This window comes from Acartia tonsa, chromosome 2 (assembly GCF_053477335.1).
Source record: "Acartia tonsa isolate MP-2025a chromosome 2, ASM5347733v1, whole genome shotgun sequence".
Taxonomy (NCBI): domain Eukaryota; kingdom Metazoa; phylum Arthropoda; class Copepoda; order Calanoida; family Acartiidae; genus Acartia; species Acartia tonsa.
In genome coordinates, this window is record NC_137261.1 from 33,642,465 (window position 1) to 33,670,239 (window position 27,775).

Below are 27,775 nucleotides of genomic sequence, written 5' to 3' on the forward strand. Positions count from 1 at the left end.
ATGTAAGCTTCAAATCAATTAAATTTTTTGATAAATATATATTAATTCTTGAGTAATAATAAACTTCCGTGAATAGTAAGGCCATGACCGTTTGGCCACTCCTTGACCGATTTTTAACTGATTTTTTATTTCCTACCTGTAGTTTTGCCGTTTTTAAGCTGCCAGTAGCGGAATTCTAAAACAACTCTAGACCAGCCAATTTTTGTATGTAGTCTTTATTGTGATCATAAACAGATAAAACTAGCGTCGCCAACCGCCGTTTTACCGCCGAAATTGGCGGTTTCCGTTATTTGTCGTTTTTTGGCGATGGTCAGAAAAAGCATTTTTTTTGTTATGAAAAATAATTGCTCGTCATAAAATTTGGTTTTCCTAGCTTTAAAATTGGCCACTCTACAGCTTTTTTAATATTTAGCAGCTGGCTGCTAAAAAGCGGATAAGGAGCAGCCTGACCGCTATGACTAGAAAAAGTAATTTTCTCTAAAAATACACATGAACCAACAGAAAAAAGTTTTACGTCTCTATCTGTAACAGGAGCCGAGATAGAGGGGGGTCTGTTATGGGGTTAAGTAGGGATACAGAAGTTTAACTGCCTGTTTTTGCCGGTTTTGGTGCTGGAAGCGCCAATTTTTTTTTAACTGAGAATAATATCTTAATAAGTTGTAACTATAAACAGATAAAAATATTATTTAGCGCCGCCAACCGCCATTTTACCGCCAAAATTGGCGGTTTCCGTTATTTGCCGTTTTTCGGGGATGGTCAAAAAGGGTATTTTTTTATTATAAAAAATAATAGTTTGTCATAAAATTTGTTTTTTTTAGCTTTAAAATTGGTCGTTTTACCGCCAAAATTGGCGGTTTCCGTTATTTGTCGTTTTTCGGTGATGGTCAGAAAAGGTATTTTTTTATTATAAAAAATAATAGTTTGTCATAAAATTTGGTTTTCTTAGCTTTAAAATTGGCCACTCTACAGCTGTTATAATATTTAGCGACTGGCCGCTAAAAAGCGGATAAGGAGCAGTCTGACCGCTATGACTAGAAAAAGCAATTCTCTAAAAATACACATGAACAACCAGAAAAAAGTTTTACGTCTCTATCTGTAACAGGAGCCGAGATAGAGGGGGGGTCTGTCAGGGGGTTAAGTAGGGGTTCAGAAGTTTAACTGCCTGTTTTTGCCGGTTTTGGTGCTGGAAGCGCCAATTTTTTTTTAACTGAGAATAATATCTTAATAAGTTGTAACTATATACAGTGAAAAAAGGGACAAAAAAAGATATTTTTTAGGCCTTTTCAAAAGGAAGTTTTGAAATCCCGTTATTTCAACAAAAAAAATTAAAATGCTTAGAGAATGGCTTAAACCTTCACATTACTGAGATATTGTTAAAACCGCCGTGCTACCGTTATCTGTTGATATTTTACATGCCTGGCGCTAGGTCGCCAGTAGAGATAGAGAGCTGAAATTTTGTACATATATTTCTAGGCCCCTAAAGTAACTTTTTAGGTTAGCAGAAGATTGAAATTAAAAAAAGGGTATTTTCATGAAAAGATCTAATGTAGATATAGATTACTCGTTTTTAATGTAAAAAATAGTAAGCCAACAAAACAAAAGGCAATGCCAACTCGGCAATCTTGTGTATGTTATAGTAAATGCCATTTAGTCAATAAATTATATGAAAAAAAATTATGTTAACAAACACTTGTAGGTTTCACAGGCCAATGGGGACATTTAAACTTAAACATCATTTTGCATTCAAAGCGAAATATAGGATTTTTAATTTGTATCATAAAAGACAAAATTTGAACAGTGAGTTGCAGATGTTTTGCTTTAATCGACCTTGATGGACAAATCAGATTCCATAAAAGAATACAGGACTATTTATCAGATCACTTGGTGAAATTTATTAATATTTTCCGAATTTCATTCTTCTGCTAACCTAATAAGTTACTTTAATGGCCTAAAAATACATGTAGTGTAGACTTTGACATAAGATTTTTAGATATCATATCTTTAACCTTATATGTTTACGTTAAAATATCCAGAAGAGCTAAATACCTTAACATTGTTGAGAAATTGTTAAATCCGCCATGCTACCGTTATCAGTTAGCCAGTAGAGATAAAAAGATAAAAAATGTATGTCTAGGCCTCTGATGTAACTCTTTAGGTTAGCCGAAGAATAATATTCGAAAAAGTGTATTTTAAATATCACATCTAATATACATATTTAACAACGTTAAACAAAATCTGTTGAAAAATTTGTCAAAATCATAAATTCTAAAATTTTTACCAGGGATCGGAAGCCTCACGTAAGCCGCGTGTAAGCCTCAGTGAAATCGTGATTTTATCACAATAAAATTCAGCTGGATGTATAAAACGGCTCTTTAGCAGACAATCCTTCTTTCTGAAATTTTTTTTTCTGCTCACAAGCAGGTTTAAAACTGAGGCTTATGCGCGGCTTACGTGAGGCTTCCGATCCCTGATTTTTACTTTTTAACAAGATTTTTACAGTTTTAATTGGCTATAATTGACCTATCTGACATATTATAGAAATGCTGAATATTGAGCTAAAGTGCCAATTACTTAAATTTCTACTATGTTTAAGAAGTAGAATATAACACTAATACAATGAAAGGCTGATACAAAAAAAAACAGTTTAACAAGGTGCTGGTGCTACAATTGTAAATATGAAGTTTTCAATCAGTAACATGGCAAGATTATATTTTGACAGTGTGGGTGTATAGCTATTACACAACTACAAAGCAAAGGTTGTTTAGATTACTGCCATATTAAATAATCCTTTGTAAACAAAAAATAAGATGATAGCAAAGTTTTTTACTACTGTTTCATTATCTGGATTATGTTTTTTGTCAAGTTAAATATTTCAATCAATGAGTTATTAATGTTATTTCAGTTATTTTAAATTTTAAAATATTGAAGTCATAGATATATTTTTTCTGACAAAAGAAAACCTTGAAAAGCTGGTGAAATTGGTTTGAGGTTCCTGTTATCTATTACAAAAATTGTTTTCAGTGCATTTTGTGTAAATTTTGAATGTTATTTGTTTTCTTGTTTTTTGCATCACAACTTCCTATTTATGATGTTATTTCATTGCAGCAACTTTTCTCAATTAGAAAATTGGGATTGAATATTTCTTACTCCTATCTATTATCAGAAACTTTATGTTTTTAGACTGCTCTACTTAATAATGCTTGACATTCTAATGCTTTTTTCTATCTAAATTATCATTTCTAAATTTATATTGACCAGTTAGAACATAATATCATGGATAATAAGTTTTAAAATATTGTTAGACAAAAACATATTTTATGATCTTTCATTTCAGGCATTCAATATATTTACTTGGCGGCAATATTTAAAGGTAAAAAAAATCATACTATCTTTTTATTTTATCATTTCTATTTATTCATTTTTTTTTGCAAAAATAACAAATTCATTTATTTATCTGATATCTTAAATTGTTGATAAATTTGTGCAAATGGATTTAGTTTTTTAGATAACCTACCTCTTGCAAGTCCAAATAAACGTCCCCAAGGCACTCCAAATTTAGGCGTTATGAAATAAAATGGTTACAAACTGACAAACTTTTCGAGACTATTTGACAGATTGTAAGGCCACATTGACCAATAAATCTACACTATCTCTTCTGACCATTAAGTTTGATTTAAGTTAAGGTGATTTAAAAAGATGAGTATCATTTAAAATGGCTTTCCTTAAAAATTTAAATAATGGAAAAAGTAGTAAATCTGTCTTTCAATAAAAAAAAGATATCCAGACACCTCATCAATCTAAAAAAGTTTTTCTTAGGGCCATTTATAACAGACAAGTAACAGCAGAATAATGGTGTATCTGAGCCAGAACTTTAAATGTAATATAGTGGTTTTATAAGCTTGAGAAACCACTGTGAATGTCCAATAGAAGATTCAATTTTAAACTTGAAGGATAAAGTAATAGTAAAAGGGAGGGGAGGAAATGGAGAAATTAATTTATTTGAATTTCTACTTGAAACCCAGAAATGTAGAATTTTCCAAGGATAGGAAATTTATAAAATCTGTAAAATTTTTAGCTTAAAGGGAGTGTGAACGTAATAATTTCTCATCTGATTATCAAATCTTAACATTTTCTAAGCACATTTCACTACACTGATCAACCAAAAACGTCCTATTAACAAAAATATGCAGGAATAATGCCTTGATTTTATGGTATTTTGGGAGGGAAAAAGGAAAAAACAGGGAAAATATGAACGTTTTTGTTTCTTATAATGTTTGTAGGGATATTTAACTTGTCATATATAGTTGAAACAATTTACTTACTGTTAAGGATTTATTTTATGATATACAATTGCCAATTAGTTTTTTTATAACGTAGTAATTAGGTAATAAAGACCTATTTTAAATTCGTATTATTGACAAAAAAATACCTCACTGTCTACAAAGGGTTGAATCTCATAGGTTATTTAAAATAATAACATCCTTTTTTATTGTGTTGGACAATAAATAACCCACTTTGGAGAAATAGTTTACAATTTTATCAGACTGTTTATAAAGAAATATTGCGTCTTTATTTTTTACAAATTTGTAATTAAAGGTGGGCGAGAGATGGGCCATCTAAAGTTAATTGGATACTAATAAAAAAACCTGTTTCTAGATTTGTTATTGTATTTGGTTTTCCATAAAAAATATTGCTTATTTTATCAATTTCTAAGTAACTATACATTGGTTTAAAGCAAGGATTATGTTAAAAGTCAGCTTAACCGTTAGGAAAAATCTAGAACTATGTGAAAAGTTTAATTTTAGCTATAATGGGAGAAAAAAGCAATTTAATGCACATTTTATATAATACGGAAAATTTCTTCCTTTCCCTGTACCTTATAAAAATCGTCGGAAAAAGCCGTTTTTTAAGCAAACAAAAGCGCGTTTTGCTCTATCTGTGAGATATTATGAATGAGATTATGTTAAGATTTGATATTAAGATGAGAAAAATTTACGTTCACAGTCCCTTTAACGTTAGCTAAAAAACATTTTTAACTACGTCTTGTTACTACATTTACTCTTACATCTTAATTTTTTTTAATCTAACCCTAAATTTAAGATAACTTATATACACGATAAAAAAAAATATTGCTGTCACTGTATCTCTGGAATGTATATTTAAATCTAGTTTGGAAGAGAGCTCCAGTACTATGCTATATTGGTTTTCAATAAGCTTCTCTTCATCAAGTATCATTTCAATATATCTTTATTCAACTTATACTAGTAAGATTAATTTTATTCATTAAAAATAATAGCTGTAAAATATGGATGGAAACTTTATACATATTATTAAATAAGTTTTGTAGAAAAACAAATAATTAAATCATTATTTATTAAGCCATGGGTGAATATCTCTAACAAGAGTTAGAATGAATTCAAAACTTTGTATGGAGGTTCAACCATGTTATTTATGTTAAAAATTATTGTTTAAAATTTGCTTTCAATGTTTTTTAAATGAATGAAACATAGAAGAACAATAGGGTTTTAAGTTATATTCCAGCTTCTTCATTGCTGAATGCTTTCTTAACTTCAAACCTCATTTTTTTCACATAAAATGTATAATATATGTAAGTCTTATGATTGGATGGAATGGGCATCCTAACATCCAAGGATTCTCAACAATTTTCAACATTCATGTAAAAGTAATCAAACTTGAATATTTGTTCTATCATTTTTTACAAAGTTTAAGACACAATCTCAGAATTTGTAGGGTGGTGCAAAATATGCAATATTGCTTGTGAAGTGTTTTTTAATACTTTTAATACTTAGTTTAGTTTTTATGTAAAATAATGTTTAATAGTTATTTCTTTCATTGTATTATAAACCGCTTTCCGTGGATATAGAATGTACAGTTATAAGATTAAAGCTAGTTTTTTTAGCCCCGAGGTGCCGAAGAAAGCTGGATATAATACGATGCTAGACATAGATTTTTCGTATGGATGAGAACCGGTTCCTATCCACCGGATTCGAATGAATACGAGAAAATGAATTTATCCAAGCTTGCTTGAAGAATAATCTTGCCATTGTACAGTCATCAAAGATAAGAATAAGATTTTGCTAATCACCTCAGGATTTAAGCTTGGATCATAATATAATTGCCAGTTCTGCGCATTCAAAACAGAAAAACTTTAAGGTTTCCAAAAATATTAATTAATAGAAAGAAGGTAACCTGTATTTAGGTTAAAAGTAAAGGTTATGGTAAAATTTCAACTTACACTTGCAAATATACTTTAACATACTGTTTACAGCATGCTTATTACACATAAAAAGATTTTCATATTAGGCAGCAGACTAATTTAAACAAGGTTGAACCCAAAAAAGTGGAATTATCATATAAAATATGAAAGTAGTAATAAAATTAAAACAATAAAATGTTGTGATTTCACCCTTGACCAAGACTAGGAATGATTTTAATGATACACTATTTTCTCAACAACTAAATTTTAAATAATTCAAACAATAAATTATGTCCAAGGACAGAATATCTGCATTGAAAATTTCCAGGTGACTTTTCTGCCAAATTTTACTCTTTTTATTGCAAAACTTTTCTAATAAAGTAAAATAATTGCCCTTTCAATCTTTTTTCTTTTTTATTTGATTTGAAATGTTCCTGAAATTTGTTTCTAGTTTAACAAATGTTTAACATGTCTAATTCTTGCTCCAGGGTTCAAACTTTTACATTTATTTGCATCACCCGCCCAAATTTTGCACAATATCTCCCTTTCCTAACACATCATTCCCAAATTCTTCCCTTTTTTACATCTATCTAACCAAATTCCCCCCCTATCTCGTCCTTTGATTTTCCTTTGATATCCTGTCCCTCCCTACCCCTCCTACCTCCCCATAAAGGGTTTTAGAAAGGTAAATCAGAATATTTATCTCTGATTCTAAATTTGCATTCCTCTGTCCTTGTGTATATGTTTGTCAGTGTGTGTGTGATTTGAAGAAAGGACAGGTGAAATAAATAAAGTAGTTAAATTTACATTTCTAAATTTGTTAAAAAAAATTGCATTACTTTAATGTTTTATCCTTGGAATTTAATCAAATTTTGAAGAAGATAAAATAATCTTTATTTTATGTAAGTTGTTGATTGATAATCCTTAAATCATCCTAACCAAGTGGGACAAAAAAACATTATAATAATGGCCGACCTATGTCATTGGTGAACTGGTATTTGTGAATTATTTAATGATTTGAAAGAATTTTTTAGGGTAAAGTAGGTAACTGTTCTATTCTTTTATTGCATAGCTGTCAGGAATAAAGACAATTTTTCAAAAAAGAAAATTGTTTAAAAGAGTTAACTACCATGTGAACAAAATCAATTTTTATGTCAGCTAAATTTTAGTTTCCGATTGTGTACATATCACCCTCATCCTATCTCAATATTTACTACTAGCTAAAAAGGCTTCAAATTTCCAACAACAAAAAAATAAAAATTTGAAAAATATAAATTTTGAATGTTGTTGTTTAAATCATTTATACATTATATTGCTTTTCCGTTTGACCGAAGTAGCTGTTGTACAACTTTGGAAATTAGGGAAAAAATGGGTAAACAATTTCAGTTGATATTTCTTACACTAGCCTGCAGCTAATACCTAATTTTTAGTACTGCCACCAGTTTAGCTTATTAGTAAAATTTTAAAGTTTACTGAAAAAAGCTACAGAAACTCTTTATTAAATATAAAAAATTAAATATCCATCTAACTAGAAGTCAAAATAACAAAATCTTGTGGTCAAAAGATTGAATATCTTATACATAACCAAAGTTTAAAGTCTTTATAAAACATAGATATTTAATACAGGCTTCCTTTAAGCTAATCAAATAAAGAAGCTTTCTTGTTTCAAAACAAATCTATGGATTTTAACATATATAGCATTTAAAAATACATATTAAAATATAACTAACTACTTGTCTTTTCTGATTTCAAAGCAATTGTAAAAACATATGTTAGGTATTAAATTTTACTTTAAATATTTTTAAAGATAGAAATTGCTAGAAATTTTAATTCTATAGTTATAATTATAAAATGTTTTTTTAGATAATTTCCCATATCCCCGAACTGAAATAAAAAAAGACAAATTTGTGCATCTCTGTGACTCGAGGATAATACATATCTCAGATACTGATATTCTGATGTGTAAATTTAGGTTTGTAGACTGGAAATAAAGAATTGTGGATATCTGGGTTAAAAAGACCATAGAATATATTTTAAATTTGGAATTATTTTTTTAAGTAGTTTGTGTGGAACTAAGAATGTCTTAATTGTAAAGATTGTTATTTCCTATTTGAATAACATAATTTAAAATCTATCAGTTTTACTGAATGTTCAATTAAAATCAATCTTTTCCTGATTACCAGAAAATATAAATTACATTCCTTGGAAAGGTTACTGTGCAAATATTGGCATATATGTTGAGACATACAGTGTGGTAATCTTATTTTGGAGATTAAAAATATTGAAATATAAGTGGATGGTGCGATTTCTAAGAAGCTAATATTAATATCCTTGTCTGATTCATATGTTAATTAATTAATTGTTTGACTGAAATATTTAAGTTTTAATAATCTCAAGGAAATTGCTAGGTGAAAAAAGGCATAAAAATGATATTGATGGCATAAAAAGGCATATTGGTTTACCTTTTTTATCCACACCAACAAAATTACTAAAATATCCTAATTCTTACGTATCTTCAAATACACTAAAAAACAATACTGTACAATACTTTTCACACACCCAGTAAACTAGTTTGGCGAATCTAAGTTTTGCTAATGTTATTTGCTTGCATGTGGGAGATTCTAGATTCATAGGCCTAGATCAGGATGGGATTAGGAACATGGACATTCATTCAAATAGTAATACAGGTCATTCGAGAAGGATTTAAACTACATTTTAACAATTTACTCTTTACAAATATCAATACAGTTTATTTTAATTTTAGGTTTTATATTCATATTCGTAACTTCTTTAAATAGTTTTATTCATTACATTATTACAACAATTAACGCTACTTTTGTTTCCCTGTTCCTTCAACTATTTTTCATTATTCTCTGTCGTATTATGGGATTTTACTAGATTGTCTTAATCATCTTATTTTCCTTGTTTGACTCTTCTCTTCACACTTTCTTACATGCTTCCAGATAATATCTTTTTAGAAAACTCATCTTTTTGTTACAAGTTTAACTTCATCGTGATAATGTTTGTTTAACTTCTTGCATATAAATTTGAATATTTCCACTAATCTATCAAACAAATAAAACAAAGCTAATCATGATTTGTAAGACTCTCCGACAGGCAAAAAATATAAGTACATATTATTTATAGCTTATTTTGTTTACATCCATTGTTTAAACTGCCTAACATAAAAATGAATACATACAATACTCTGCAGATAGAGTTGTAAAAAAAAATTATTTCTTTAAGTTTTACACCTTAGCCCTTTAATGTAATTTCACCCAGATTTCTGGTATTAATCTTTTAAAGAAATGTATTAATGAATTAAATTGAATTATGTTGGCTTTTACAATAAAATACGATCTAGCTATCATTATATCTTTATATAAAAGTAATGGGGTGTGTGTGTGTTTTCTTTTTCAGTTAATATTCATATAGGTTACGCCCTCCCCACAAAAAAAATAATTATTTTACTTTTTCCATTAAAATTCAATTTTATAGGGAAGGTCGACTTACCTCTTCCTTCCCTCATGGGCTTTAGTACATAATTATTGAAAAGCAGAACTGGATCTGTCCAGTTTGTCTTTAAACTAGCTGTTTTGAAAATAGCTGAAAACAAAGCTATTTATTGATCTCTGACAGATTCATGCTATTTTGAATAATTTGAATAATTAAACTCTTGAAATATAAATTATTTATAATATATTTACACACTTCCTACTTCTTATTCTTTCAAAAGTTTAAAAATTTGTGTAAATGATGCCAAATATGTTTATTTGTATTATTTTGACTTAGGTATCATTTAGTGCAATTAAAATAAAATTTTTAACTATGATTATATGAGGTAAAAGATAATTTACTTACCATGTATTGAAGGAGAGGATCATAAAAGGAAAGTATAACTGCATATAAAGCTATATATATGTAGATATAAGAGTTTAATAGAACAAATAATCTCAAGGAAAAAAATCTCAATCATATATTTTTATTTAGACTCTAGTTAGTGTCGTTAAACTCAAATTACAAGTATTAACAAGATTAAATTTGAACTCTTAAGCCTATAAAATGTAAAAAGTCTGATAATATACACTTTCTATTTCCTTTACAAGATTAAAACTTTGATTAAATTCTAGAACACTGGAGGAAAATATATAAAAATATCTTCTCAAATTAGATTGAACCCCTGCTGTTTAGAACACAAGATATTCCCTTTTATTTGAAAGTCTGATGTTGAAAGTCTAATGTTATAAGACAAAAATTGGGTATAGTCCCCTTCCTGGCAACGCCTCTTAAAGAGCGTTTATCGTATTTTTACAGTAGCTATTCTACTATTTCTAGCCCCTGCGGGGCCAATTGCCTATATCTAACCCTATAAAAAATAAAATACGACATAACGCCCCATAAGATGCGTTGCCATGAAAGGGACTATACCCCAAAACTTTATTAAAATTTTATTTTAGATAAATATTTGTAGGTAAACTTTTGTAAACAGGTTAACTCAGAGAAATTAACCTACCTGAGTTTTTTTCTTTTACAGAAAAACTATAAATTGAATGCTAAAGGATAATGTTTTTAAACTTGGCAAATACTCTCACACAGTCTTTAAGGCACATCATTAGTATTTCTAGCAGAAGTCAGCCCCCCCCCCCCCCCAGACTCTCCATCCTTAAGTATAATTACTATTTTAAGAAAAAGTAAGTTTGTCTGTTTTATGTTAGGCTAGGTCATTAAAATTCACAAAAACGTCCCGCTGGGTTAATTCTATTCAGTATTATAGCTCCTTGCATGTAGGTGCTATTAACAAAGTAAGAATAAAGATAAAGATGGGGTAATAGAATATACACAGGTCATTTGAGTAATTATACAGTCTTTTCTACTTTCCGCTTGAATGATCCAATAAACAGATAAATCAAATTTATAGCCAGAATAAAAACTATTTCCTAAGGTTGAAAACTTTATTTTGGATCTTCTTAAATAGGTGCTCCTATCTTGAGTTTAGTATGCCTTATTCTATACTTGTGTTTATATCTTTAATTTATATGTAAGTAATTTTTTGCTGGCTCTCTTGGGCAAAATGAGACACAAATAACAATATAAATTTTCTAAATTTGGATCAAGCTAAGGAGCTATAAATTTATTCTAAAGAAGTAAAAAATATTGAAATTTAGTTTAATTCTGTTTTACATGTAATACACAGTAGAACTATGTCTGTCTGTCCATCTAATCCCTGCAACCATTGCTACTGAATGATAGCTACTGGTTCAGCGGTAATTCAAGCTATTTTTCTAGGGAGTTACACCCTACCAATAAAGGAAACATGAAACTCCTAAAAATAGGTTTAGGGGGAAAACATAAACAATTATGGGAGGAAGGGAAGAACCCTCACCACACCTTAGTGCAAAGCCCTAATGAATGCTTTTCCATCTTTAATTATTTTTTACAAATTCAATATGTGTTATCAAATCATTTCTATCTTTACTTAACATTCAAGATATTTCTTTTATAATATTTTTTTTCTAGAATATTTATCTCTATTTTTAAACATTTGTATTCAAAATAAAAAGATTTTATCTCAAGTTCTAAAAAGAAGAGCACCACAGGCAAAATATTTTTCTTCCTTTTCAAAATAATCTGTCAGAAAAGATTTTTTGGAATAAATTATTTCACAAACACTTTGTTAAAAAGATCATTTAACCTTCAAAAGAAAGAAAAATGAATTAAATGATTAAATACCTGATATTTATAACATCGTATTTGGCTACTAGATTTAAGATTAGAAACTTTAAACTTTTTAATTTATGTTGATTAATATGAAATTATAATTTTGTTATAAAATCAATAAAATTTTCATTTAGATAATAAAAATGCGCAAAAGATTATGTATTATGTAAAAATTTGCATTTTGTTAGAAGTTCTTCTTTAAAAGTTATCTAATACCAAGAAGAAGAATCCTAACATATTAATGTCATTTCCATTCATTCTCCGCTCTTTACTTTCTCTCTTTTTTTTATTTTCTTTTTTAATCTTTAAACTTGAGTTATTAACCCAATTCTTAATTTAAACAATTGTAAAACAATGAACATCAACTGTTATCTTTTAGAACTAGCGATTACTCCCCTAAAGGTCTCAAGGGACCCTTAAGAGAAAGGGTGGGTTGTAAAAAAAACTGTAAACAAGAATCATATCCAGCGATTTGCGGTACAAACACACATCCCGTTACTTTTATATAAGACAATATATAGAATTACTTTGTTTTTATCTATCTATTTTAATAGGCATACCTATGTGGTACTAATTAATGGCATACCTATGTAGTACATAATTAATGGCATACCTATTCTGTGTTTATAATCTATACATATTTACTTTATTTTCTTTAGGTTTGTTTATTTTAAAAGCCATGTTGTATTTGTGTGAAGATGATTGAGTAGTTTGTAGTGCATTATTGCAAAAATCAAGTCAGCATTGTTAGGGTTTCACATCCAGTATCATCATAAGCAATCCTTATACTAAAGTAACAGGATGTCTGTGTGTTTGTGTGTTTGTATGTTTGTACCGAAGGATCTCGCTAACCGCTGAACTGATCGGGTTCTCCTTAACAGGGTAGCTTCTCATAGGTCCCGGGAAGGTTTATAACTATTTTTTTAAATTTTTTTAACTAAAATTAAAAATGAGGGGGGGGGGCAGCCCCCCCCTAAAAAAAATTTTCGCCCTCCCCCAAAATTTTTTTTACTTTTTCTTTTAAAATCTAAAATAAGAAATTTAATTATTAAATTTGACTCTCTCCTCAAGTCCCCCTAGAGGCCTCTAGGGGCGTAGCCGCTAGTTTATATATACAGCAAAATATATGCTGAAATATACATTTTTCCATTCTACAGAAAAAAATTTTCCTCCCTATTTTACTAACTTCAGATAACAATAGATAAAGATTTTCTTTAACTTCAAATTTTTTTTACCTGTCTGTTTTAAAATCTCTTACAATTAGGATTTTTTAATTTAATTTTAGATAATGCATATTGAATATTTCTTGACTTCAACATAAAATATGAAATAATCCATCATATTAATAAAAACTTATTTTGAAATAAGAATATTAATTTCTTAATTTATAAATACACTGCAATAATTAGATCATCTAGATGAAAAAATGTAAGAAATATGTCAACCATACCACATGTCCACTCTTTTGGTCACTTTTTGCAAAGAAATTTGCAAATTCTTTAACATTTCTATGGCAGCCCCCATTCCTCCCATTATGGTCCGTCCATAATTTGAGTAATGTCAACCAGGTCATTTTCTATCTTGCTGCATTAACAGGGATGTATACAGTCATGGCTTCCTTAAATGGGGTAAAATAATCTATTGTAAGAGCTTAGAACATCATAATCTCTCTCTAAAGCAGTTTAATAAAAGAACTCATTCAGATAAGAAAATTGAGAAAAATAATTTTAAATCCATAGTGGTTTACATTTACTTTTAGATGAAATAGAAAGAAAATCCTTAAATCATAGTTTCCAGAGTAAAAAAATCTTTGATATATCACTTTGAATAGAAAGAATTACATTCAAAATGAAACATAAATCCATTGCCGACATATTAAACTGGTGGATTAAAAGTAAAATTCAAATTTATGGCCCCTTTTCTAGTTAAATGGAGAAGAGAAAATGTGAATTTGAATCATCATTCTACCTCTTCTGATTTTCCCTCCCCTTTATATCTAATAGTTAGGCAGATAAAATCTAGATGTTTTTTCTAACTCTAATCCTTTTTTAGGTTACTATAACATTAAATGTATATTATGATTAATTTTTTTAACTTTAGAAATTTTGGTATTTTTCTTCCTTGTCAGCTAAGCTGTCTGAGCTTCATCTAAAAGTAAAACTTTTTGTTCACTGAAATTTTTGTCATTATTGTTAACATTTTTAAAAGTTATAAAATAGTTTATGATACCTATTTGAAGATTGAAAAAAATTAAGTGAAGTAGTTATTTTGATTTGCCTAGGTGTTCTTCCCTAGCTCTTCCCTCCCTTTTACATTTAAAATCTCTTCTAGCTCTTTATGATATATCTACATAAAGCATGTATTTTCATGTATAATACTTTTCAAATTCAGATTAAAATATAAGGTGAACAGAAAGTAGCTTTTAACCAATAATTTTTTGTCATTGTAAATTATTTTAAAAACAGTTCATATAAGGAATGAGCTATAAAAATATTGAAAAGAAACTTCATAAGTATTTAATAATATTTCTTTGACAAAAGCTTTTGGGGATTTAACTAAATTATTTAAAACATGCCTAAGACCAAATCCAATTCATTGTGATTATTCATGCCAAATTTTAAATGAAAACTTTCTCTATAACTTGATTAATTCATAGTGCTAAGTATACTGTTACGATCAATTATTACTTCATGATATTTAAGTAAATCCCTTTCACTGTATTCAGGCTTAATAAAAAAAATAACAAAGCTAGGTAAGTTTTATCAATTTTAGGATGTTTAAGTAATTAAGGATGTTTTATGTAATCAAAAGCACCACCACTCTATAGTTCGTTATTTATCTTTAATATAATGTCTGGTTGTTTGGCATAACTTTTATAGTGTTGTCATCTTGTTTTTATTATGTTTTAAATTGAAGCTGTTTCTAGACCGTTAAAGTAAGCAATAAAAATTTTGTGTGGCACAAAAATAAATATATTGTGTGTGAATGTTAATATTTTATCATAATCATACATAATAGATTATGCTCAAAATTGATATAATATATTATCCATGTAGGTACAGGAAAGAGAAAAATACAGATAAATGAATCCTATATACAGTAATATTATTGGAGTATATGATATGAGTGTATACATTGTTATTTTATTTAATATTACTTTAAAGATTTCAAGAAAATATTTTTTTTTCATTAAATATTATTAAAGATTAACCAGAATAATCTCTTTGACTCATTTCAAATTTTATGAAAATAATATAGCAAACAGCATATATATCATTGAAAAGCTGAAGTCTACAAAAGTTTTGAACAATTATTTTGTTTATATAATGATCCCCTTAATATTAAACCAGAAGTTAAGTCAAAGAAAATCTCCATTCTCAACTATATGAAATGTCTTTTTGAGATTATACTGATTTCACTTCTGTGTTATAGCTTTGCTTTTTGTTCATATTTCATTTAAAAAAGCTTTATATCTAAAGTACAAAGTAGCTTGATGTCTGTCCGTCTTTCCGTCCGTCCATCTGACCCTGTCCACTGAAAACAAAAGAAATGTAAACAAAATTTTAATAATTTTCCCCTGAACCTTTAGGGAAAAGACCTTAGAGGCTAGGGGCGAAGCCGCTAGTTAAGTATAAAAGAACAAATTTATTTGCATATACATTACAGTAATACTAGATTGGGTAAAATAAGAACTATAATTTACTCTTACAAAAGTATTAGTTTATTATTAAGTAATATGCTATAGCCCAATTATTATTTTTTATTTAGCAGTAGTTCTAGTTTAACCTAGAAAGACTCATTTTTTTAGAATGAAGGTTCATGTGCATTTATTGCTTTGAAAGACTGTCCAATGATATAGTTTTAATTAAAACTAAATACCAATAAACAACCCAGTACTACTTTCTTCCTTATTTCTTCTAAGAATATAAAGAGATTATTGGTATGTAGGTAAGTAATGGAATAGATAATTTTTGAACTCATACCTATATTAATGAATATTAAAAAGGAGTTTGATTTAACAAACAATTATAATTTTTTCCTGACCTGAGGAAAGCTGTAACTTTTATTAAAATATGTTGCAGTTGCTGGTTACTGTGCAGCACCCTTGCCATATCATGTCATACCTCATCCTGTGCACACTGCACATAGTTAGTGAATAAAAACCACACCCCCATTCATGCACCAAGCTAAATGATCAAAAGTCCTATGTAAGAGCTCAGAATTGGATTATTTGGTCACCAAGAGTTATAAACCTAGTGATGTAGTGAAGGGTAAAGTTTAGAAGAGTGGAGTGAAGGTATATATGAGGGGAATTGGATGGATAGTTGGATAAAATGCAGTCAAGTCATGCAACATAAGGCATATTGCCTAGCCCAGGTAAACACAAGTACAAAACTTAGATCAACAAAAAAGAGGGAGCATGCTCATGAAAAAAAATATAAGGAAAGTGCACAAAATAGAAACTTTAAGGGGAGTGGGGTAGTGGGGGTGGAATAATGACCAACCAAGATGGTTAGAAGCAAAAATCAAGAATTTTGTATATTAATTTTTGTGATAGGTCAAAAGTTTATTATTTAAATAAAACATGTAAATAAATATATCTATAAAAATTTATGTAATTTAAAATGTAATAAACTATTTTCAAAATTAATCTGTAATTTACTGCTAATAAATCATATCATATCAATAAAAAAGGGAATTACTTCATAATTATCTTTTGAATTGTTTATGAAAGAATGAGAGACAAATCCTCCCAAAATTATTATACCACGAACCTACAAGTTCAGTCATTTTCTAGTTAATGGATTAATTTGTTTAACATATAAATTGCAGTAAAATTCGGTGACAAAAGTTATTTTTATCATGACCTAATGTTATAAATTATATCTCTACCTTCATTAAAACCAATATTTGCACATCATATTTTATTATCCAAAAGCAGAACATTCATTTTACCACACAAACAGGGATATGGCAATGAAAAATACTAGTATCACATAAAGTTAACCAATCCAAACCACACTATTTTTGTAACTTTAAAGTGACAAAAGAGAGAAAGAATTTTTTTTAGTTCTATGGTTAAGTATGTTATTTTAAGACAAACTTTAAATGAATAGAATTATAAGAGAAGAAGCATATTCTGAACCCTTTTTTCGTAAATCTGACAAAGGAACTCCTCCAGCTGACAAAACACCTTAAAATTTTTTGAGTATATAATTTCTTGAAAGCTAACTTTATATTAAGGAATTCAACCATTCATTAAAGGATTTGTAATATGCTTTACACTTTACTAGAAAATAAATTTTTACATGATATAAAAGCTTTAATTAAGAAATGAGACTATTTATAGCTATGAACAAAATGAAAAAATATATGCCCTTTCCTCTTACCCATATGTGTATTGTGTACAGTGTATACACAGTACAACGCTAGGTCCTGTTGAAAACGTAACGAACATACTGTTGTTTTGCTATTTGTTGTTATTTTATATTTATATAATTTATTTCGAGATAAACATGAAACAAACTATGAATTTTAAATGTTTATAATAGATACAAATTAAAGATTATAAATCATGTACATTTGAAGTCCGAGATATTATGTTTTTGTTTTAATAGAAACTCAAGAAAAAAAATAATTTTATTAACTTAAATTCATAAAGGTATTTTTATTATTTTATAACGATTGCAATAGATAAAGCATATTTATTATCAATGCACAGATAAAACATAGATGTGAAACTACAATATGAAGGCAGTACTTCACGTGATGGACTTGATTCGAAATGTTTTGGTAAGCTCAAAATGTGTACATAATTTTAACCAATGAAATTTCATGTATGCTCCAATGCGATTTTTCTATTGGCTCAATCAGACATTACCTCTCTTTCTTAGTACCTTTATTTTGAAATGAAAAACTTTTAAAAAGTTATACTTTAAAAACCACTAATTAAGTATGTCATTCATAATCATATTCATTTTTACAAAGCTAACATAGAAAAGAATACAAGAAATGTATACCTAACATAAATTTAGAATTTCATTATTCAATTATCTAATTCATGTTCGTATATATGCCATTTATAATTCTCTCTCCAACTTACAATTGACAAGCGACCTAATTTATACCAACATTTGAAACATGATAGAAACAAGGACATTTGTATTCTCAGCAATAGAAAGATTTTGTCAAGAATTATTTGCAGTATTTAAAAAACAATATAGAAAAATTTACAATTTTTGCCAATAGTAAATATTGATGATTTTTTATAAGAATATATGTATTATCTATTGGTTACCGTCACGCGGATTATGGAGAAACTGGGTGGCTAATATAGAGAATCATATCAAATTAATTGTATTCGTGGCACCCTCCAATCATGACAAATCACAAAACATGCCAATCTCAATCTTTTAAAAACTGAGAATTTAAAAACACTATTTGTATTTTACCTAATTAGATAATTGAATCCAAAAATCAGATCATAGTTTAAACTTTAATATCATAAACATTCACTTCCCAGCATATACTTTTGTCGCATTATTAAACATGTTGCATTGATGTCCTTAATGACGTACTTTTTTATTACTATACAAATGATGTTTCATACATTTTTATTTTTTTTAAGGCTGTAGGTATTGTGTACCAAAAATACTCCTTATCTCTAAAAAAACATCACAAAAAAATATAAATAATAATAATATTTTGAATTTAATGACATTTTATTTTAAATAAGAACATATTATAATGTAATTTTTTCTTAAAAACGTCAAATAACAAGATGGCCGCCAAACTTAAAAATTTTATTATTATTTGTGATACATAAAATGATATATGATTAAATTTAATTCAATTTAAATCATTTAAGGTTGTATTGAGAATTTGAGACATCGATTACTTTTAAAACGTCAAAAAAACAATATGGCCACCAAAATTGGTAATACATTATTTACTTAAAAATTAGATATTAGATATAATTAATTTAGAGTTGAAATTAATCTAATACTTTTGAACTAAATAAATATTATTTTTCAATTATATCATTGCTAATTGAAAAGTTACTTGACCTATATATAGTTCTATTCTTTGTAGAAGGTCCCACCAAAAATATTAGTTTTCATAAAATACATGCAAAAGGGAGCTAAAATATAAATTCACAGTGGTGTCTGTAGAATTAAAATCCTTTATTTCTAAAATCTAAACAGGGAGTGTTTACAACTGCCATCTGGTGACAAAATCAGTAACTGTTTGTTCCATCTCCTTTTTAAATTCATATAATATCATTTTAATGTGTCCTTATTTTTCAATGTGTCTTTTAAATTATTTAATTAACCAAGATGACAAATTACAAATTAAGCACATATTAATGCCACATTATTTTTTTCATTTTGTGAAACATTAATATGTAATTCTTTAAACATTTTTAAAAAGGGGTAAAAAAGATAAAGCCATATTGAAACAACCTTAATTTTTCCATTTAATCAGGCATTAATTTGTAGTTTCTTTTTATTACAAACATGATGGCAAATAGAAAAACAATTAAGGCCTGATCAATAAGTCATTTTCTTTAAATATGTCACAAACATGACATATTGAATATTAAGGACATATCAATGCAACATGTTTAATATAATAATGCAACCTAAGTAGATGCTGGGTTTAAAACCTGCCACTTAACAATCAACAACAATAAAATCATCCAAAATATCAATATTTGAAAACTGTAGGCCGGCAGCTAACCTCTCAGGCAATAAATGAACTGATTAGTTTTTAAAAAAACTTATTTCTTATTATTTATGTACAGAAATTCTTCCCTTCGACAACGAACAACTATTTCAGGTTAGGTTAGGTTATAGGCTAGGGAGCCAAGCGCTGCGGCTAGGCAGGCAAGGGGGCAGAGCGCTGCGGCTAGGCAGGCAAGGGGGCGAGGGCTGCGGCTAGGCAGGCTAGGGAGCCAAGAGCTGTGGCCAGAGATGTTCGTTGTCGGTGGGGGGGGATGGGTACTTAAATTTTCAAAATTGAAAAAAAAAATTCTAAGAGGATATTACCAAAAATATATATTTTGTGTATGTTTTATGCTGAAATAAATTTATCCTCAAGATAACCTAAAAAGTTTAGGTGCCAGGATAAGGTCAGTGTTACAGTGTTAAACTTTTATGATATTATGAAAACACATGACAATGCCTTTATGGCGTACATGATCATTTATTGTCAGTTTAGACAACTTTTATTAAATGATTTGTTATATTGTAAACAATATTTTTTCAAGATTAACAGGGTTAGTAAATATTCCTGCCAGTTTTTACAATAATAATGAAAGGAAAAATATTTTTCTTATCTTCAATCTTTTGTAATAATAATAATGCAACAGTATTAATTTATTACATTTATTAAGTATTTTTAAACATTAAGGTTTCTTTTATGATATTATTATATTTTTTATACAGGCTCTTTTATTCTTAATAAAATCAACCTAAATTTCTTAAATGTAATCTATATTAAAAATAATAATTAAAAAGAATTATCTAAAACTAAGAAGAATCATTTAATTTACTAAAGTAATAAAATTTATGTTCCTAAATAAGCATAGGACTGATTGTTCAAATATTTTTCAGAGAAGTTCCAGAGAATGTTTTAGGTATTTGTAAGGTATAGGGTAAACCCCCTCCCCCCTCCAGCAAAATATATGTGATAGATGTAGGAAGATACCAGCCCCACTCCCTTGTTTAACGTTTAATGTAAAGAAATTGAATATAAAAGACAAGATCAATACTAAGTATATATAACCATCTCTAATAAAAATATATAAAAGACTGTATATGTATATAAATACATATTCCTAGTCTGGCTCAAATAAATATTATACATTATATTAACTATGAGAAGATGATATATAAACACTTCATTGATTATAATAGCTATAAGGTCAGGTAGCTATCTCTGCACAACTTGGATCAATATCATTCGATTTCTTTTCAAAATTTTTGTGATGATTTTGTTCATTATTAGAAAAGCTTCCACATAAGGTTTCTTGTTGTAATAATGTTGAATAATGCAACTTTAAGGACTAATAAGATGAATGATTTTTTAAAAACTATTAAGCTCTCAATTAATTTTAGCTTACTCTTAAGAACCTTCTAAGGGCAACTGCATTCTATTTTTTCTATGATTCGTCTATTTGTGTATAAGCAAGAATATGAATATCTTTAAGAATCGAAGAAAAACAAGAATAGCAGAAGATTTTAAGCATCTATCTATAATAGCAACCTAGAAAAACTAAATTTCTCTCGGATAAAGTGTGTACATTAGATTGCTAAAATAAAATTCAGATATTTATTTATCTAATAATTAATAAAGCAGCCAAAAGGATATGTTGCCTCTCTAACGAAGATGGCAGAAATATAGATTGACAAACAGACATTTGAAAATATAGAATAGCTTTTCTCGTATTCATTCGAATCCGGTGGATAGGAACCGGTTCTCATCCATACGAAAAAATTATGTCTAGCATCGTATTATATCCAGTTTTCTACGAATATAGAAATGTACAATCATAAGATTAAAACTAGTTTTTTAGCCGGTGCCTTCGGCACCACGGGGCTAAAAAAACTATTTTTAATCTTATAATTGTACATTCTATATCCGCGGAAAGCCGTTTATAATACGATACGAGAAATAACTATTCTTCTTCAAATGTAGAATGATGTTTATTGTTAGCTAAAGATAATGCTTCTATGCTACACAGACTAGCACTTAGAGTTTACATAGATACATCAGGGACAATGGGATCAGTTACCAACATAAACTTTTCCTTAATTTTCAGGGATACAGAGGTGCGTCAGTAGAAGATAAACTATTATCTTCTTAATTCAAATTAATGTATCTTGAGTTTAAACATTTATTAATCATTCGAGTTTCGTGGTTTAATGTTGTACTAGCGACTACGCCCCCTAGAAGCCTCTAGGGGCACTTAAAAGGGAAAAAGTCGACCTTATCCCATTTTAAATATGAGTTTCAAAAGAGTAAAAAAAATATTTTTGTTGGGGGGGGGGGGAGGGGGCGAAGACAAAAATAGTTCCCAGAACCTATAAGAAGCTTCACTGTAAAGGATAACAATATCAGTTCAGCGGTTAGCGAGATCCTTCGGGACAGACTAAAAAAAAGCTTACTACTTTATATAATAGGATATGGAACTATAGCATCACTTTTTGTAAATTACATAATTAATATAAAAGAAATTACATGTCAACACAAAGATTTTGCCTTTACCAGACACCAATGATAATTTATTTAAAAGGGCAAAATCCTTACAATAAAGTAACAGGATGTCTATTTGTTTGTCTGTACCAAAATCTCACTAACCGCTGAACCGATCGGGTTCTCCTTAACAGGGTAGCATTTCATAGGTCCCGGAAAGGTTTTTAACTATTTTGGGGGAGGATACCACCATCCTCAGAGATATCGACAAAAAATAAAAATACCGCCCTGCGGAAAATTTGCAATTTGCTAAAAACATTACTATCGGTAAAAAATATTTTTGGTAAATAGATGATTTTTAAATAGATTGAAAAGAAAAAAATTACGTGTCCCTAGAGGCCTCTAGGGGCGTAGCCGCTAGTAAGAATATATAAAGTAAAATATATTGCCAAATGCTTATGTAATCATTTGACTTTCATTTGCTCGTTACTATTTCCCTGATGTTTGACAGTGATGGACTAATATAGTAATATCTAGGTTTTTTTATTATGGCATACTAAGATATGTATTTTTTACAAGTATCTATTTACTTCTTTTATACTTACACTAGCTGCTTCGCCCCTAGCCTCTAGGGGCTGTGCCCCAAGAGTTAATTTAAAAATAATTAAGTACCTCTGGTGCTGCACCACCTAGTTAGTGTTTCGTCTTTTTAAAAAATTGAGGGGAATTTTTTTGTTTTTTTTTGGAGGTTAGGGTATCCCACCCCCAAGAAAATAGCTTAAAACCACCACAGGACCAGTAGGTAAATACTTCCAGAAGAGTAGAATCCGATCGGTTCTGTGGTTACCGAGATCTTAAGGGACAGACGGACGGACGGACAGACAGACATTGTTCTACATATATAGATATACAGATCATAGAAATCAATGAAAAAAAAACATTTTTGCTATTTTGCCGAAAATGTTTCAATCTTATACAGTTTAAGAATATGATTTTTTTAAATATGAATTTTGAAAATGAAATAAAAAAAATTTGCTCAGGCTATCCTTTGCATATTTATTTACCTTACCTTTAATCAATGTTGTCTTCTATTTGTAGATACATCAGCCATGTTAAATTTTAAACACGATCAGAAATAATCCTTTTGTATTAATACGATATATTACATTATACATGAGATCAATGAAAGTAGATTAAGACATGAAATTATACATAACATTAACTAATCTAAGATATGTACTTTTCAAGAACTATTATAGATTTAGAAAATGATAAATATTATTAGCTAACTATATCTTAGTCAAAATAATAATAAAATATTTTACAGTAATAATGTATGTACATTGTAGAAATGTTTAGACTGCAAGGAAAAGATGTATAAAATTTTCAAAGTTGAAAAATATATTCTGAGAGGATAATACCAAAATTATAATATAATCTACTTCTGAATGATAATAAAATCAAAACATAAAATATAACATATGTATTATTTACAAAATAAATACAGTAATAATAAGCAAACAACAATATTAATTAAATTAAATCTAACATATTTTTGGAATTAGAGTCGTAGGTTCTGTTACTCCTTCCCTATTGTTATGATATATACTAGATCAAATGAAAATAGTCAATGTTTTTGAAGTGACGACCCTTGGTACCTACATGAAGAAATGCCCTCATTATAGAGTTCTTGCGCTACCAAAAAAAAGCAAAATGGCCTTACATTTGTAAATTAAATATGAAAAAAAACAAAATTGAAAGGATTTAAGAAATTTGGTGACAATCTGTAGTTTTCTTTCCTCTTTTTAACAAAACTTTCTATGTAAGGAAGCATACCACAAACATATAAAGAACATTCCTCATGTAAGATATGATATATCTTGTTAATAAAAAAACCTAACTAATAATATGTACTTCGAAAATGCAAATAACAACAATTAAAGCAATATAAAATGACAAATAGCAGAAATTAGAATTATCAATGTAGAACATTAACAGGAGTAAAAAGTATGCCTCAAAGATGAAGTTAATGTTTAATTATTTACTAACATGATATCTTGCATAGAAAATTCTCTTAATCTGACAGTCTTTTCATCAAACTCAACAAATACTTTAATCTACTGAAAGTTGTACTTTGAAAACTGCATGCAAAAACTTGATAGTAATCCCCCTTGTCCTCACAACTTTTACATATATTACTTAAAATAGATAAGTTGCCACCAAGCAACACTAACAGGTTCAGGCATTTTATCTTTTTTAACACCAGCCATTTATGATAAAACAATTGTAGTAAATGACATTGATAAGAAAACTAATGTTCAGCCCGGCAGAATAAAGTATTTTTGCTTACCTTGCTGTATTTTCTGTAGAATTAACTGTTTATGCTCCTCACTGAAAGGCTCGCCCACCACAATGAGCAAGTACGCGCCTGACAAGGGCGATAGCTGCGCCGGAGGGTCACCCATCCTGGCTGGTCACACAACCAGCTAGGAACCAGTAATATAGCACACGAGCACTAGAGCTAAAGTATATTATGTATGTGTATTATTATGGGGAAGGGGACTGCCTGGCTCGGAGGTTGGACTTAGACTAGAAATGTTAGAGAGGCAACTCTATACATTGGTACATACCATCCAATATTATAACCGCGCTAGGGAAATGTATGGAGATGGATTGAAAGGGGATGGGGTAAAGTTCTAAAGAGGGCACAGAAGTATGGAGAAGATAATGTTTGGACCAGCTTCAATAATAAAGAGAAAAGACAAAGTTTGAGGACGGTCTCTTACACAAGGAATGGAAGGGAGTATTAATGGTCTAAATAACTAAGGAATAGAATTGAAGAGTATGGAACTGCAGGCAAAAGAGGACACAAAATTCTTAGATTGATTGGGGGGAGGGGGGGGGGGGGTGAGAGTGTTTGGGGAGGAAAAAGTAACTTGTGCTGGAAAGAATAATTGCTAAGTTTGCACTACAGCTGTATAATGTTTAACAAAAAAACAAATTTCAACATTTTTTCCAATAGACTTTATAAATATATTTTATTTTCATATAAAATAAACTTTAATTAATGAATTTTACATTTCAAATAATATTTATATGAAAAATATAAAAAAATGTACTTGGGTAATGGCGAAGGAGGAGGGTGATTGTAAGGGGAGGATGGGGAGGATATGGTTGGTTGATGTGAGGCCTGCACTAACCTCATTGAAAACAGCTGATTCCACAGCAAACCGGGTTCATGGTTATCAACTTTAATATCACTTATTTAGGCCCAGTACCAGGGGCGTCCAAGCTTTTTATTTTGGGGGGGGTAAAATTTTTTTAAGGGGGGGGTAATTTGGTTTTGGGGGGGGTAAAATGGCGCGCGAAGCGCGCCGCAAATTTTTTTTACCCCCCCCAAAAATTTTACCCCGGGGGTAAAATTTGCTTGGGGGGGGTAATTACCCCCCCTGAAATCTGTTGGCAGGGGTAAAATTTGTTTACCCCCCCCAAAATTTACCCCCGGGGTAAAATTTTTGGGGGGGGTAATTTAAATTTTATAAAAAATTTAGTATTAAAAATGCGCGCGAAGCGCGCAAAAATTTTTTTTGTTAGAGATTTTCTATTTTGGGGGGAGTATTTACCCCCCAAAATGGTTTGGGGGGGGTAAATACCCCCCCCAAAATCGTTGGGGGTGCCTACGGCACCCCCAAGGTAGGGGTAATTTTTTTTTGGGGGGGGTATTGTTCACAAAATTTTGGGGGTGCCTACGGCACCCCCAAAATCGTTTGGGGGTGCCAAATGGCCCATTACCCCCCCCCTTGGACGCCTATGCCCAGTACAGAATATTTAAATATTCAAACTCTGTTTAAACAGAACAAATTCCTAAATTTTTGTCTTAAATGTAAATGAGTTTAAATTGTGAAATGCAACGTCATTTTAATTCCAATGTATTAGTGTTTATCTTTAATAAATAATTTAATTTTTTAGGAGGATTACTATAATATTGGTTTACTTAGAGAGCTTTAAAGTATTAATTTTTAAATTGTATTAAAATTGCTTGAGTAGAAATTTGTTTGGTTAGTTTCTCTTTATTTTATTTATGGACTTTATTGAAAACTTTACTTTAAATCCTCAATTCATAATAAAACTTTTGTATTTGTATCATATTTTACTTAATTGTGCGAATTTAAGTAATCCTTATAAGTCTTTGAATGGTAGCCCTGACATGTCACTAAATTATCTCGAACAGCTGACTCAAAACTCCACGTGTACATTTTCAAAAAAAAATTAGTACCATAGACCCTTTTTCTAAGGTATTTTAAGTCAATTTTAGATATAAAAATAATTTTATGAAAATAATGCCACACCCCCTTTCTTTTTTGTTGTAGTATCTATATAGAACCAGACATTGCAGATGCACTTTATTCCACTAGGGTTGGGCCTAGCCCCCTACTATCTTTCCCTTTTTGGCATAAATAATATCCTATTCTCTTTGGTATGTCACCCTCTTTAACTTGTCTGGTTTCTTTGCTCTCTCTTCAAACTACTCTCTCCTCTCACACATTCACCCTCTTTACACTTACAGAAGCTGCTCTTTTTTCTTACATTCCTTTTTTTCTAATTTTCTTTTTTCTCCCACTTTTGAATGTTACTCTCTTTGCCTTCTCTTCTGAAGAAAATAAGTGTTTTCTCTCTTTATATATGTTGCTGCTCCTATATTGTTGATAGACCCAATACATTGCAGCTTCCACTCCCCTCTATAGTTGCCCTTACTTTATAACTCCAGATGTTACCAAAAAAAGGGTGTATGTATGTTGTACTTATATATTGAGTATCCCACCGGGAGCTGCTGGCGCCTGGAGCCGTCGACAATCTCAAGTCCGAAGATTCTTGGTGTACCCCTCCTTTACACCAAGTAAAACTAGGACCGTTGTCCTTTTTTATTCTCTCCCTGGGGAAATAAAATAAGAAAATTAAGAAAGTGGAAGATATAAAAAGGGAAACTAAGTGGTAAAGGGAAGAAATGCAGAAAAAAACTAACTACATAGAATACAGGGATGGCATAAATCTGTAAAATTGGTTCTTTATGCTTTATACTAAGGCTTATCCGCTGTTTTCTGCACATTTCTTACATTTTATGTTTAATACATATAAATTCTTTTATATTGTTTCTTTATTTATTGCAAAGAACCATAAGCTAAAGAAAAGTAAAACTCGTTATTATGTTTATAAAAAAAACACTAAGAATACAGCTTTTAAAAACAAAACTAAATTTTTTTCAGTCATCATTTCATTTATATTTTTATTTATTTTATTTTATTTTAATATCAAGATGCCTCGAATTTCTAAAGATTTTTTTTGCTTTCTGTAACTATAAAAGTTCCTGACTAAAAAAAGCTGGAAACCAACAAATAATAAGAATTTGTCATACCCTGATGCATAAAATCATGGAAAGAAATAGGTATTTGGATCAAAATTATAGTTAAATGATAAAAATGATCTCACCAGTCACACTAACACATATCATATTTATCATTATAATAAATGTTTAGTATATTTATGTTAAGGCATATTTATTTCCTTTATGGCTTTATAATAAAGTTTCAGTTACTGTTGCCAACCAAAGGTTAGTTGTACTAAACCAGAAAATAATAAAATAAA

At 29.4% G+C, this 27,775-nt stretch overlaps 1 protein-coding gene across 1 annotated transcript in view; it reads right to left on the reverse strand.

Moving 5' to 3' along the window:
- LOC145312422 (microtubule-associated protein futsch-like) overlaps nt 1-24,730 on the reverse strand; it is a 90,488-nt gene extending 65,758 nt beyond the window's left edge. The window contains exon 1 of the mRNA XM_080151657.1: nt 24,483-24,730. Within this exon, the coding sequence (XP_080007783.1) occupies nt 24,483-24,597 (115 nt within the window). The 5' untranslated portion in view covers nt 24,598-24,730. The remainder of the gene's footprint in view (nt 1-24,482) is intronic.
- Nucleotides 24,731-27,775: the final 3,045 nt, after the last annotated feature.